This window comes from Neoarius graeffei, chromosome 10, assembly GCF_027579695.1.
Source record: "Neoarius graeffei isolate fNeoGra1 chromosome 10, fNeoGra1.pri, whole genome shotgun sequence".
Classification (NCBI taxonomy): domain Eukaryota; kingdom Metazoa; phylum Chordata; class Actinopteri; order Siluriformes; family Ariidae; genus Neoarius; species Neoarius graeffei.
Genome location: NC_083578.1, coordinates 70,605,979 through 70,622,226, shown reverse-complemented (window position 1 = coordinate 70,622,226; position 16,248 = coordinate 70,605,979). Strand labels below are relative to the sequence as shown.

At 40.5% G+C, this 16,248-nt stretch overlaps 1 protein-coding gene across 1 annotated transcript in view; it reads left to right on the top strand.

Moving 5' to 3' along the window:
• Positions 1-16,248, top strand: part of nphp4 (nephronophthisis 4) — a 522,237-nt gene that overhangs the window by 441,151 nt on the left and 64,838 nt on the right. The window contains exons 19-21 of the mRNA XM_060932193.1: positions 340-474; positions 2,672-2,883; positions 5,255-5,481. Coding sequence (XP_060788176.1) covers positions 340-474; positions 2,672-2,883; positions 5,255-5,481 — 574 coding nt within the window. The remainder of the gene's footprint in view (positions 1-339; positions 475-2,671; positions 2,884-5,254; positions 5,482-16,248) is intronic.

Here is a 16,248-nt window from a genome sequence, read left to right as displayed (position 1 = left end):
ACTTTGCTATTAAATTGAATAAAGCTCATCTCCTGTTGCGTTTTATTCCATACTTAATTATCCAGTATAAAAACAAAAAACAAAGGTATTCAAACAAACTAGTGCTTCGTCTCTATTTTTGGGACTTGTAACCTTTTTTTATTTTTTTTTGAGAATGGTATAAAATAAGCAAAAAAAATGCAGTACTAGTTTATGACTTATTTGTTGTGTATGTGTTTCAAGAAAATCCATTCAAACTACATTCTTCATGAGAATATCTAAAATTGACCTGACAAAATGAAATGAGAAGGAATAGGGTCAAAAGCAAATTGAATCAGCCCTGGCTCTTGTGTTTAACAGGTGGTGTGGTGCAGAAAAAAACCAACTCGTCTGTTCTTCTCCCTCCATCTCGCTCTCATGTCATTCAGCCCAGTCAAACTCCCACAGGCTTTCAAGGAGGCAGTCTGTCCTCACACACCATCCACAACCTCAACGGTACTGCACTTCTCCCTGTTGTCTGAGAGTGATAGTAATAAAGAATGATACTAAATTCAGAAATGCACTCAATAACAAACACAATATTAATGACAGGAGGCTTTACGAAATACACAATGCTTATCACTGACTTGAAGCATTCTGTTGGTTATAACAGCTTGCCACTAGCCCGCAGGTGATGATGTAAGTATACTGATTCTGAAAAGAGAATAATAACTGACTATGCTGATTTTGAAGAGAACACCATAGGAAACATGCTGATTTTGTACAGAGAATCTTACCTGAACGTACTGATTTAGAAGAGAGAAAATTTACTGACGGTACTTGATGATAAAGGCGGAGTGTTTATTGAATAATGACTTTAGTTAAGATGCCGATTTTGAAAAAGAGAATCTTTAGATAAGATGATAAGAAAACCTTAAGTTAAGATACTGATTTTGAAGAGAGAACCTTAGGATAAGGTACTGGTTTTGAAGACAGAACCTTAAGTTAAGGTACTGGTTTTGAGGAGATAACCTTTAGTTAAGGTACTGATTTCAAAGTGAGAACCTTAAGATACTGGTTTTGAAGAGAGAACCTTAAGTTAAGGTACTGATTTTGAGGAGAGAACCTTTAATTAAGGTCCTGATTTTGAAGTGAGAACCTTTAGTTAAGGTACTGATTTTGAAGAAAGAACCTTAAGATACTGATTTTGAGGAGAGAACCTTTAGTTAAAGGGATAGTTCGGGATTTTTGACATGAATCTGTATGGCATCCCCATCAATAGTGTCGTGCAAACACACTGACTTACCCCTGACAGCATCCTGTGAGTCCAGTTCTTGTCCAGTTTTGGTCCAGACGAAAGTAGTCCGGCAAGTTTGTTGGGGTCACGAAAGTAAAACGTTTTTCGTCTCAAAACAGTATGTGTTCAAAAGAGTGATATATTTGCATCACAAAACCGTTGCCAAATAAAAAGTCAGACCTCGAAATCGCTTGGTGCTATTTTCTCTCCCTTCTTATCACTGCGCGCTGCCGGCTTCATCCAGCTGCGGCTCCAGCTTCAAGGATAAGCTGGAGCCGCATAAGTAGGAGTCCCGGCGGGTGGTTTGTATTCGATTCGTTTATATCCCGACCTTGTCAGCTGTCAGATTTATGTTCATGGACCCGGTAAGCTGGTAAATAATATTTATTTATTTTTTTCTTTACCAAATTCTAACAGAAAACGAGAGCGCCCGAAAGGGAAAACCGAGCCGCCTCACGGCTGTAATGCAAATTGCTTTCCTCCTCAGTATACAAGTGCGCTTCCATGGCAGGGAAAAAGAAACTACCACTGCTGCCTATGTAGTGCCCTATTTATACAAATAGGAGTCATTCAGGATTCAGCCATGACACGGAGCAAAAACATGGCTGAATCCTGAATGACTCAGGATCATCGTGGCTCAGGTGGATAAGGTGCCATACCATAAATCCGGGCGACCCGGGTTCGATTCCGGCCCGAGGTCATTTCCCGATCCCTCCCCGTCTCTCTCCTGCTCATTTCCTGTCTCTACACTGTCCTATCCAATAAAGGTGCAAAAAGCCCAAAAAATATCTTTAAAAAAAAGATACTGATTTTGAGGAGAGAACCTTAAGTTAAGGTACTGATTTTGAATAGATAACCTTTAGTTACAGTAAGATACTGATTTTGAGAAAGATAATCTTTAGGCAAGATGAAAAGAAAACCCTTAAGATACTGATTTTGAAGGGAAAGTTTAGTGAAGACTTAGATTTTGAAGAAGTAAACTTCATTAAAGCTACTTATTTTTACTGATTTTGAAGACAGAACTTGAACCACACATACAGATTGTAAAGAGAGAACCTTTCCTGAGCATAAATATTTTGAGGAGAGAGTCTTTAGTGAATATACTGATCTCGAAGCTACAGTAGAACCTATCGTGAAGAGACTGATTTAAAGAGAGAAAATAGACTTTCTTTTGGAACAAGTTTGGCATATTTATTTTATAGAAGCAGCTCAGGCTTTGTCAGTAAAAAAATAACACCATGGTCTTTACACTGCCTCGGGATATTTTTTAGGCCTTACAGTGAGATTTCTTCTAAATGTTTTCACCTGTCAGTCAGAAAACCACTGTTGAACAGTAAGTACTGAGACACAGGCACGAGTTTACTGTATATGCAGTGCACTCAGTCGATATGGACTGAACGTGTGTGTGTGTTGTAGCGCGGAACACAAGGCGGGCCCAGCGTTTGCCAGATATTGATGGCGAGCTGGCGAGTCTCCTGCAGAGTCGGATGAAAGAAGTTGATGGTGCCTGGCTGCAGAATCGAGGTGAAACAGAGGAAGTGCGTCAGAGGAAGAGTGACAGGATGGCAGCTGTCCGTCAACATGAAGAAAACACCACATCCAACGTACACGAGAAAGCCAGCTATACGGTAAGAGAAAGAACACTCGGTGAACATTAGAGGCCAAAAACATCACCCTGCTACTGAGAACTATTTGTGTTTCATCAGTTATCATGGATGATTTTTTTTAAATCAGTTTATCAAACAAAGCATTTCTTGATGTATTTCAATTTAAAACAAGCTCACGAATCTGAAGGTGTTTTCTATAACCGAAGCTCTGACTGTAGCTCCAGCTGCAAGGAATATCACATGTTTAAATTAATGCACTTGTTCTAATTATTGTTATTAGATACTGTTATAGTTTCTATAGTAACAGTCCATTCATATGGACTTGTATAGACGATGCTCCACATAATCAAAGAAGAAGAATAAACATTGAAAATGTGTCGTTATTTAACAAGGAAAAATGTATAATCATTGATATTGTAAATCTTTCTGTAAGGAAGTGTTATGGAATGAGTCTCCAGTGTTCGTGATTTGTAACGGTGCATTTTCCGCAATCAGAGTCTTCAGAACATAAAACTTTGCACTTTCCAGTTTCTCTGTAACATACCAGCCTGCACGTTTTTGTCTTGTTAACTTAGAGCGAGAGAAAAAAAACAAAGGCTGCTAATCAAACAAATGTGTATAGCTGCTATAACATAAATGATTATGTTAAAACAGGAACTAACTTGTCTTGTAGATGTTCCATGGATATCTCATCTCATCTCATTATCTCTAGCCGCTTTATCCTGTTCTACAGGGTCGCAGGCAAGCTGGAGCCTATCCAAGCTGACTACGGGCGAAAGGCGGGGTACACCCTGGACAAGTCGCCAGGTCATCACAGGGCTGACACATAGACACAGACAACCATTCACACTCACATTCACACCTACGGTCAATTTAGAGTCACCAGTTAACCTAACCTGCATGTCTTTAGACTGTGGGGGAAACCGGAGCACCCGGAGGAAACCCACACGGGCACGGGGAGAACATGCAAACTCCACACAGAAAGGCCCTCGCCGGCCACGGGGCTCGAACCCGGACCTTCTTGCTGTGAGGCGACAGCGCTAACCACTACACCACCGTGCCGCCCTTCCACGGATATATAAACTATAAATGGAGGAAGCATATTTCTTGTTCGTTAATAAGTGTAACTTTTTCATCATTGCCAACTTGCTGTTGTATACCGTATGAGGAATAAACCACTTTGGGTTGGTAACAGTAACTCCACTTTTTATTGGCCTGCATCACACCAGCCTGTTGTGGATTATTTTCCTACAACTGCACACACTATAGGATTTTATTCCTTAGATAATAAATATTATCCATGGCCTCCGGAAGCCATAGCCTTCTGGTTAGAAAAGCAGCTTTGGGACCAAAAGGTCACTGGTTTGATTCCCTGGACCAGCAGGAATGGCTGAAATGCCCTTGAGTCAGGCACCTAACCCCCATCTGCTCCCCAGGCTGCTCTGGGTGTGTTGTACATCACTCTGGATAAGAGTGTCTGCTAAATACCTGTAATGTAATGTAAATATTATCTGTATATTTTTTTTAAACATGTAATTTATAAAAGAGATCTTGCTAGTGGGGGCCGCACGGTGGTGTAGTGGTTATCGCTGTCACCTCACAGCAAGAAGGTCCGGGTTCGAGCCCCGTAGCTGGCGAGGGCCTTTCTGTGCGGAGTTTGCATGTTCTCCCCGTGTCCGCGTGGGTTTCCTCCGGGTGCTCCGGTTTCCCCCACAGTCCAAAGACATGCAGGTTAGGTTAACTGGTGACTCTAAATTGACCGTAGGTGTGAATGTGAGTGTGAATGGTTGTCTGTGTCTATGTGTCAGCCCTGTGATGACCTGGCGACTTGTCCAGGGTGTACCCCGCCTTTCACCCGTAGTCAGCTGGGATAGGCTCCAGCTTGCCTGCAACCCTGTAGAACAGGATAAAGCGGCTAGAGATAATGAGATGAGATCTTGCTAGTGGACCCAAAACTTTGGACTGCTGGAAAAAAAAAAATTGAAAATCCTATCTTTTAATCTGCTCACAAGGCTGTTTTTATTGCATTCACATCATATTCTAAAGCACCACTTGCTCTTCAGCTGTAACTGAGCTTGGCACTTACATCTGTGAATGATGTATGAGATAAAGCACTCTGGATCTTTACCTCCCTCTTCATCTCCACTTCACTAAGCATTGTCCTGAAATCCACTCTGCACATATCCTCTTTACTACTTTTTAAGAATGATAAAAGATGATGTTTTAGATGCAAGATTGATCATTTCCTTGCAGGTAAGCACTTTTTTTTTTTCATTTAGCATCTTTTGTTGCTGAAAAAGTTATTGAAATAGTCAAACTTTTTTTTTAAACAGATGGTATATTTGTGTACTCAAATCTTTGTTTCTTCTTCATTTATCTGTTTCCATTCCAGAGAAGAAAGGAGGATCGGACACAGCGCTCTCAGGACCTGCGTTTGATCGAGGCATATCGAGAGCGCTGCAAAGTGCAGGGCATCATTAACATGCTGAGCCAAGCTATCACCACCACGTATACAATCTATGCTACGCCTGGTACCGCCGAGTTCTTCGAATTTGTGCTTAAGAACCCTTTCAGCATTCCGCAGACGGTCACCATTGAGTGTGAAGACCCTGAGCTGAGGTGGGACTTTTTACATACACCTATACACTCTGTTCTGCATGGTTAAACCACCAATTTATTCTCAATGTGTTTATTTTACAGTGTACACAGTACAATTCCAGGGTTTTAGGACCAACCTAGATTTTTTTTCCCTGTTGTATTGATTGCTGTCAGAAGCTAAGCAACATGCCACTATCAACCTTTCTGATAAATCACTGCTAATTCTGTAAGGGTTTAGAATCAATGAGGTGATTAACCAGTTGAATGAGCAGTAATCAGGTCAATATGCAATGTAAAGGGTTACGTGTGACTTTAAACATCACCCCCACTTTTGCTAAGTACCGTGTTAATAAGAGACCGGTCATATTCTTCTTATTATAGTACCATTTCCATTATTACGCATATCAGGTGAAAATTCAAATTCAGTCCAAATTGCTTGAAACTGGTCTCACTGAATTCAGAATTGAATGCAGAACAACATACTTTTTTTTTTACATAATTAAAATGTTTATCCATTCTTGAGATATTACAAATCAAAGACTGAAAAAAAAGCTTAATTTTTCAAAAACTGCCATAATATTTTGTATGAGGATCACATGGTCCAAAACAGACCTCATTAACGAATGAGATCAAATGTTTTTTCTTAGTAACTTTTTTATTTTTCAAGATATTTACATTGAAATGGGCAGATACATATAGATGACTGTATTCTGAACACAAAGTCTGAAAAACTAGTAAAAGCCAATTATGCCTTTAGGCCTTTGTATTTCTAAAAAGTAGGGCCTATTAGTGTTTATATGAAAGACTATAAAGGATTTTTTTGATTAATATTCACAGCCTTCAAGGCTAATCTCGAAAAAAACTGTGTGATCCACAACTAATAAACAATTCCATTTAATTTAATTGGAATTGATACTCATGTTTTTTTTAAATCTCATTCTGACCACTAAGATCTCAATTTTTTTTAAACAACTACAGTTATATTCTAAAATAGTTATTTATTTACATGAATCAGTTTGATTTGAAAAAATAAGTCGGTAAAGCATTGAAAACTCACTTCAAAGTCTCCTGTGAAGCACAACATCAAAACTAGCAGACGGAAAATTTTGTTGAAAACTTCATCAGAAACAGTGAGAGCTAGAGAACATCCCTAAGTGACACAAGTCTGATCGGAAACCGATCAGAAGAGAGGGAGCCTGACCACTTTCCTGTGACTCAAAAAGCACTGGCAGTTTCCCGACGTCCCGCGAGCAGAGAGTGGACTCTGTTGTACCAACTTCAACCTGCCGTTGCTCCCAAAGTACTGAACAGATCATAAAGACATAAATTTGTTTGGAAAGCAAAGATTATAAGCTTTTTAATGATGGTATTCATGATAGAAAATAGTCAAGAGGTAAGCAGTGACAGATTTGGAAACTCAGATGAGCATCATGCAGGCACAGTTTTCACAGCACGGCCAGCGAGCGTCTGATATGCCTACCATTATGGAAACAACTATGGTTTGGCCATTCTACCTCCTACTGGGCCACTGACAAGAGTCCTTGAGCCATCCCTGGTCAAGGTCTTTTTTTTTTTTCCAGCTGGCTTCAGTGGTATCCCAGTTTCTTGATCTCCAGCTCAAAGTCTTGATGTTAGGTATTGCATGGTTGTCCTCTATCCCGCTAGCCTTGGAAGTTCCAAGTGATAGCTTAACTAAAGACATTTGTAGTCGGCATGTGAAACATGTGGTTGTACCATCCCCATGGCCCAGGTTTGAGGCTACTGACAAGGGTCTTTCAGTTATCACTTTCCTGGGCCCTTTATTCCAGTTGGATGTCGCTTGTCAGTGGTTGATCTGTCCCCATTAACTGGGGCATAGGCCACTGGCAAAGGTCTTTCAGCCATCCCATTCATGGCCCTTTTTCCATCTGGCATTGATCACCTCTAGTTCTTGATGTCAAGTATGATGTAGTTTTCCTTTACTCCACTATCCTTGAGCATTCTTGAGGTGGTGGCTTGACTGAAGACATTTGTGGTAGGCTTGTAGTGCACACGACCAATAAATCCCCATAGTCCATCCTCTCTTTCACTTGCCGTGGGTGTTCCAGTTGAGGGCTTGCCTGGTGACTTGCCTGGTGGGCTTCTTCCTCTACTGGCACCAAGGGCTGATTTCATCTCATCTCATCTCATTATTTCTAGCCGCTTTATCCTGTTCTACAGGGTCGCAGGCAAGCTGGAGCCTATCCCAGCTGACTACGGGCGAAAGGCGGGGTACACCCTGGACAAGTCGCCAGGTCATCACAGGGTTGACACATAGACAACCATTCACATTCACACCTACGGTCAATTTAGAGTCACCAGTTAACCTAACCTGCATGTCTTTGGACTGTGGGGGAAACCGGAGCACCCGGAGGAAACCCACGCAGACACGGGGAGAACATGCAAACTCCGCACAGAAAGGCCCTCGCCGGCCACGGGGCTCGAACCCGGACCTTCTTGCTGTGAGGCGACAGCGCTAAACACTACACCACCGTGCCGCCCCGGGCTGATTTCATATTTGTGTTAAACAACTTGAATCTGACCTGGTGTGGAGAGAAGGTTCCTTGCAGTCCCAGATGTTTCAGAAGATCATACACTTTGTCATCTTCTTTCTTTAGTGTTCTGCCTGATGGCAGGTCCACTCTGACGGCTTCAGCCATCAAAGTTTCTAGGGAAGAATTACAGTAGTGGTTTCCTGTTGCCTTGTACTGGATTATTATGGAGGTTTTCTTCTCTCAACCATTCACACCTATGAACAATTTAGATTAGCCAGTTAACCTAGCTGCATGTCTTTGGACTGTGGGAAAAACTGGGGCACCCAGAGGAAACCCACGCAGAGATGGGGAGAATATGCAAACTCCACACAGAAAGGCCCCTGTTAGCCACTGGGCTTGAACCCAGAACCTTCTTGCTGTGAGGCGACAGTGTTACACCGCTGTGCTGCCATTTTCTATGTCAGAGGCACAATTTTGTAAAAATACATTATCAAGAGGCAGGGTTAGATTTAGTTTTAAAGTTGATATTTTGGAATATCAACATATAACCCCGATTCCAAAAAAGTTGGGACAAAGTACAAATTGTAAATAAAAACGGAATGCAATAATGTGGAAGTTTCAAAATTCCATATTTTATTCAGAATAGAACATAGATGACATATCAAATGTTTAAACTGAGAAAATGTATCATTTAAAGAGAAAAATTAGGTGATTTTAAATTTCATGACAACACCACATCTCAAAGTTGGGACAAGGCCATGTTTACCACTGTGAGACATCCCCTTTTCTCTTTACAACAGTCTGTAAACGTCTGGGGACTGAGGAGACAAGTTGCTCAAGTTTAGGGATAGGAATGTTAACTCATTCTTGTCTAATGTAGGATTCTAGTTGCTCAACTGTCTTAGGTCTTTTTTGTCGTATCTTCCGTTTTATGATGCGCCAAATGTTTTCTATGGGTGAAAGATCTGGACTGCAGGCTGGCCAGTTCAGTACCCGGACCCTTCTTCTACGCAGCCATGATGCTGTAATTGATGCAGTATGTGGTTTGGCATTGTCATGTTGGAAAATGCAAGGTCTTCCCTGAAAGAGACGGCGTCTGGATGGGAGCATATGTTGCTCTAGAACCTGGATACACCTTTCAGCATTGATGGTGTCTTTCCAGATGTGTAAGCTGCCCATGCCACACGCACTAATGCAACCCCATACCATCAGAGATGCAGGCTTCTGAACTGAGCGCTGATAACAACTTGGGTCGTCCTTCTCCTCTTTAGTCCGAATGACACGGTGTCCCTGATTTCCACAAAGAACTTCAAATTTTGATTCGTCTGACCACAGAACAGTTTTCCACTTTGCCACAGTCCATTTTAAATGAGCCTTGGCCCAGAGAAGACGTCTGCGCTTCTGGATCATGTTTAGATACGGCTTCTTCTTTGAACTATAGAGTTTTAGCTGGCAACGGCGGATGGCACGGTGAATTGTGTTCACAGATAATGTTCTCTGGAAATATTCCTGAGCCCATTTTGTGATTTCCAATACATAAGCATGCCTGTATGTGATGCAGTGCCATCTAAGGGCCCGAAGATCACGGGCACCCAGTATGGTTTTCCGGCCTTGACCCTTACGCACAGAGATTCTTCCAGATTCTCTGAATCTTTTGATGATATTATGCACTGTAGATGATGATACGTTCAAACTCTTTACAATTTTACACTGTCGAACTCCTTTCTGATATTGCTCCACTATTTGTCGGCGCAGAATTAGGGGGATTGGTGATCCTCTTCCCATCTTTACTTCTGAGAGCCGCTGCCACTCCAAGATGCTCTTTTTATACCCAGTCATGTTAATGACCTATTGCCAATTGACCTAATGAGTTGCAATTTGGTCCTCCAGCTGTTCCTTTTTTGTACCTTTAACTTTTCCAGCCTCTTACTGCCCCTGTCCCAACTTTTTTGAGATGTGTTGCTGTCATGAAATTTCAAATGAGCCAATATTTGGCATGAAATTTCAAAATGTCTCACTTTCGACATTTGATATGTTGTCTATGTTCTTTTGTGAATACAATATCAGTTTTTGAGATTTGTAAATTATTGCATTCCGTTTTTATTTACAATTTGTACTTTGTCCCAACTTTTTTGGAATCGGGGTTGTACACTGTGGCCAAAAGTATGTGGACACCCAGCTGTCATCTCTTTATGCGGGCTTTCCCTAAAGTGTTGTCACAAAGCATGACAATGCCCTTGTGCAAAGCAAGATCCATAGAAACATGGTTTGCCAAGGTTTGAGTGGAAGAACTCGAGTGGCCTGCACAGAACCTTGACCTCAACCCCACCCATCAATTTTGCACTAGACCGTCTCTTCTAACATCAGTGCCTGACCTTGCTAATACTCTTGTGACTGAATGAGCAAATCCCACAGCCTTGTTTTAACATATTGTGGAAAAGTGGTGATTATTATAACAGCAAAGGCGGACAAAATCTATAATGGGATGGTCAACAAGCACATATGGGTGTGATTGGTCAGGTGTGCACATACTTTTGCCCATATAGTGCATCATCTTCATTAAACGCAATGAGTCTGATGAGTCGGGTGTACGTTTTTGGTGCATGACAGTGTATTAATTATGCGTAAATAGTTTGTTCTTATATTTTACAAATAAAATGGTTTTATCTGTTATATAAAAATTAATTCTTACTTTGGTTAAATAGTCTATTTATATTGTAAAAGAATAGTGTAAATAGCATAAATCTGTGGTTGTATAAAAGAGAAATAGGCTTGCGTCTAAACAACTTAGTAATTTTCCAGCATGCTACCAGCAAATTACATATCAGCCTACATGGAAATAGAGCCTATTATGTCATAACTTCCCTAAACCTTGTTCTGAACCCTGCTAAATTACTATAATAAGCATACGGATAGAGAAAACATTTCACAGAGACGAGAGCCAGAGGAGTCATCAGTCTCCCGGCCTTTAATTAACAATGCTCAAGATCACATTTTTGTGCAATATAATATGGCAGTTTTGGGTGGGAGTCTGAACCAAAGCCTAACAATGATGTCCAAACCTACTCAGTCGACATTAAGTTGCTGTTTATACCCCAAGCCATAGAGTGTAATTTGGCTTTGAGTGGAAGAACACCCTGTATTTTAATGCTGGGTTGATAATCAAGAATGTGGATGGCATTGTTTTGTTAATAAAAGCAAAATCAAAGACTAGTGCTGCTAATATACTCATTGGACCTGAATGGAGTTAAGCCCAATCTGAAATATTTGAAAGACTAAATAGACTTTGTTTTCATTTTTTATAAAAGTTTTGTGGTTGATGTGCTGTTAATGTGTATTAAAACTGAACAAACATGAACATTGTAAATATTAATGTGGATATTCAGTACAGGAAAAAAATTTGTTTAGTCAGGGATAATTAACAGTTATTTCATGAAATCTAGTCATATAAGCTGATAGCTGACGGGGCGCATAGCACTGAGTCTGCTATAATCCATGTATGACGAGACTGAGTAGAATAGCTGTTTTATTCTATCCTCATTCACTGGATTTTGAGAAATGGAGCATTTTTATTTTTTGCAAATTCAATAAATAAAAACTTTATACAAAACATTCAACAAAATAATTTCCGCATAGAATGTAAACAAACCAGTGAAATGACAGGAGCAATTTATGAAAAATGCTCTAATAATAATTCTTGTAAAATAAAAAAGATACGTTCTTACCATCAAATACTTTTATTCCATATTTTGTTGCGCTTTTTTTTTTTTTGTATTTTTGGGGTTTTGCTTTCGAGTAGAGTTTTTATTTCACCCTCGGTTGATTCAGCAACACGGCCCGCCATTTTGTTTTTCTCTACTCACGGTATATGAGCTGATATGCTAGTAGTAGAGTAGCCAATTGGAGCATGCGATTGCTCATATCCAGTGAATGTGGATAGAATAAAACATGATAAAGTGTGCTATTATTGGAAAAATAATCAGTGATATAGTGGTATATTGCATCTGGGTGTGAAGCTGAGTTACTCTACTGTAAGCACCATGAAGTTGACCTACCCCCCCAGCACGGTCTGAAATGTCGTATTCATCTTATTATCAATGATTGCAATTTTTATTTATGAAAGAATGGTGGTATTATGGGCAGCATAGTGGTGTAGTGGTTAGCACTGTCGCCTCACAGCAAGAAGGTTCTGGGTTCGAGCCCAGCAGTCGACGAGGGCCTTTCTGTGTGGAGTTTGCATGTTCTCCCCGTGTCCGCGTGGGTTTCCTCCGGGTGCTCCGGTTTCCCCCACAGTCCAAAGACGTGCAGGTTAGGTTAACTGGTGACTCTAAATTGACCGTAGGTCTGAGTGTGAATGGTTGTGTGTCTCTGTCAGTGCGTTTACATGCACATAGAGCAAATCGAATTTCTGCCGTAGCTGGACTGAAATCGAAGTTCTAAATGCCATGGAAACACCTTAGCTCGGCTGAAATCGAACCGAACTGGATTTCTCGTAATCGAGCTACGCGACCTAGATTATGCGATTGTAGCCGAGCTACTTAGTGCATGTAAACCCTATCGAGCTACGTAGTCGAGCTACTTACTTCAGCACTGCCCCTTCCGGAAGTGACGAGTGATGAGACCACAAGCGGGAAACACAACAGCCTCGGTCGGCATGACAACAGTAGTAGAAACGTGCACTTCTGGAGCAATGAGGAGATAGAGTTCATGCTCATTCAGCTTAAGGAGTTGAATATATATATATATATATATATATATATATATATATATATATATATCGATGTTGCTGTCCTCGTCGTCGTTCTTCTTGTGAACACGGAACTGATAACCAGTGTTGGGCACGTTACTTTAAAAAAATAATTAGTTATAGTTACTAGTTACTTTTCCCAAAAAGTAACTGAGTTAGTAACGGAGTTACTTTGTTATAAAAGTAACTAATTACCAGGGAAAGTAATTATTCCGTTACATTTTGTTCCCCCTCAAAAAAAAAAAAAATCAAATTCAATTAGTGTAATCATAATAAAAGTGAATGTTAAATGTGTTTAATGACTGAAATGGACACTTAACAGAACCAATTAGTAACATTATCTACACTATATTAATATTTTTGTGGGACAATGTGAGATAAGACATCTATCAAATGTACTAATATATTTTTGTAGTTATTAAAATTATGTTACTAATTACTGGCCACTGACGAGGACAAACGCTTTGTTCCTCGACATAATGTGCATTGCACGTAAACACTTGCCTTTTATTTCAAGTAATGAAAAGTAATGGCTGTATTTCCAATGTGAAAGCGCAGTGCTGGGCTGACCGCTCGCCATCGCTGGGTCTTCCGATTGAAAGAGCGCGCAGTCGTGCAGTAGGCGTGGCCTACCTACGTACAGTATCTATGTTGTCCAACTCTACTCTGATTGGCTTACTGTGCCGTTGTCTCGTGTCTCCCCGCCCCACACGAAAGCAGAGGAAAGAAAGGCTGAACGAGCAGCGTGCCAGATGAGAACAGCTTTAATAAAGTAACGCATAGTATTTTATTGTAAGTAACGGGAACGGCGTTATAACGATGTAAAAAGTAATTAGTTAGATTACTCGTTACTAAAAAAAGTAACGCCGTTAGTAACGCCGTTTATTTCTAACGCCGTTATTCCCATCACTGCTGATAACTTTGTTTATACTCTTGAATAGCTCTTCTTCATGATGACAACCGGAAGTGTACCAACACGATGGGGCGTGTAGCGCCACCTGTGGCTCAGGTGCACAATGTACCTCACACAATAGCTTGATTTCCTTGTGTGCATGTAGGATTGGATTTCTCTGGCACCCCTGCTGGGACCCTTAGCTCGATTACCGACAGTAGCTCGATTTGGATGTGCATGTAAACGCACTGTATGTGTCAGCCCTGTGATGATCTGGCGACTTGTCCAGGGTGTACCCCATCTCTTGCCCATAGTCAGCTGGGATAGGCTCCAGCTTGCCCGTGACCCTACAGAGGATAAGCGGCTACAGATGATGGATGGTGGCATTATTTTATCTGTTTATAGTTAAATTTAATGTTGTGGAACATCCTCAAAACAAATTAGTTCCTGTGATCAGTTACTGTAAGTTGTAGCAGCTACAGTATAAACAACTACTCCCTCATTTTCTCTTGAAGTTCATAAGACATAAAAATGCAGCTTATTTTCAAGAAACTATAAAATGCAACATTCTCAAGCCTTAGATTTAAAAAAATATATATATTTTATGTTGTGATTCTTCATTGATGTGGAGTGTCCAGCATACAAGTCTCTGTGAGTGAGTTATACATTACAGTATTACAACACTATTACTGTTTCATGCAAAGGGAGATTTTAAATGATCACCATGCGCCATTTTGCTACTATTACGCTAATTCAATTATTGCAGGAAACCATGCAACAATTCAGGGCCATTTGCATCTGTTATACAAGTACATACCAATGACATACCAATGTCACACCAATGTGTGTTAATATAAACCTGTGATATGAATTTCATCTGGTACTACTGTCAGAGTTTAGCCTGGCAAGCCAGACTAAATGTGAATATTTAGTCTGGCCTCGATCCGTAGACATTTCCGACGGGTGTAGGAGGAACAACCCGCTGTCTTTCAAACTGTCTCTGTGCGTCTAGGCCAACGCTCTGACCAGTCAGCGCAACAGTGACTGTGACGTAGTCAGAGTGCGCAGTGGGGGAGACCTTGAAATAAATAATTTTTCAAAATGCGTATTAATAAATAAACAGGTTCTAGATATTAAGAAGTTTGGAGATAATGACCACAAGTTTGGAGTCTGTACCACATACTTAACATACACTCTTATTTTTTTCAAGTGTTTTTCAAGGGTTTGCTTAAACTGTTTTTGAGAGTTTTTATTTAGTGGTGTTTGGTGAAATAATTTCCCTTAAATTTAAAATAACGGGAAAATAAGAAACAATCAAAAAGTAATGTTTCAAAGCTGTTTATTAATTCTTCGTACTGCACAAACTAGCCCCATCCTTTTGGCTATGAGCAGAGCTAGCTGGTAGATCAGACTTTTACCATAGCCGGTCGGCAAAACAGCGAAAACGTCCTTCTTGAAAAGGAATGAGCGGAGAGCCTCTTCCTGCTCATGTTTCAACGAAAACTCCAAGTCTAATTCTTCTAAAACTGATTCCAAAGCGGAGTCAAACGCGCGCTGTTCACTAGCAGTAGCCATCTTTCCTGTTGTGCTTTCTCCAGCGTCGCGCAGCCTTGTCGTCACTCCTGCAAAAGCCCGCCCAAAGAATCCAAACAAAAACCTTGCGTTGTGATTGGCGGGCACGATTTGATGCCCGGGGTGTTTTTGTTTATATGGTGCGAGGCTAGACCCATTCTCTAGGCAAAAATATTTTTGGCCGCTAGGCGGGTGGGTCTAGTTTACTAGGCTAGTCAGAGTTGTTAATTAAATTAATCAAGATCTTTTGACTAAGCTGATTTTATTTTCCCCTCCAAAATGTGGGCATAGTTACATTTTCCAAACAAGTAATGCAGCAGAAAACCTCAAAGGCCAAGAAACCGATGCTGCAAATGGACTGGAATCAAAGCAATCAGTTCAAAGCAAGAGAGTTATTAGCAGTAAAGAACAAAAACCATCATTTTTGCAAATTGTCATGTAAATAACTACGATAAATATCATGTAATTTGTTGATAACATTGGAGTGCTTAGGTCTCCAGACAAAAAGCTTTGAGAGTCTACTTTCTGACTGTAGTAATGTAGAAGGAGCAGGTAGTGTAACACATCTACATTGGCAGCTCTATGGCATATGAGAAACACACTCTGACATGTTGCTGCAATACCTGTAATACGAGTGAAACCTTTTCTTTGAATCTGCAGAACCTGTGAATTGGTCATGTCCTTCTGATTTGAGCAGACACTGTGTTGTGTTTCGACTTTGGTGCTGGTTTTCAAACAGCTCTACTAGTGCATCTCAAAAAATTTAAAACATCGTGAAAAAGTTAAATATTTTCCACCAATTATTTAAGAAAGTGAAGAATGCATTAAATTTAGACTCATTACACATAAGCTAAAATGTTTCAAGCATTTTTCTATTTTAATTTTGATCATGATGGCCTACAGTGAGGTGAGAAAGAGAATGCAGGCAGGGTGGAGCAGTTGGAGAAGGATTTCGGGAGTCATTTGTGATAGGAAAGTCCCAGCAAAAGTGAAAGGTAAGATGTATAAGACAGTAGTGAGACCAGCTGTGATGTATGGATTGGAGACCGTACCCTTAACAAAGA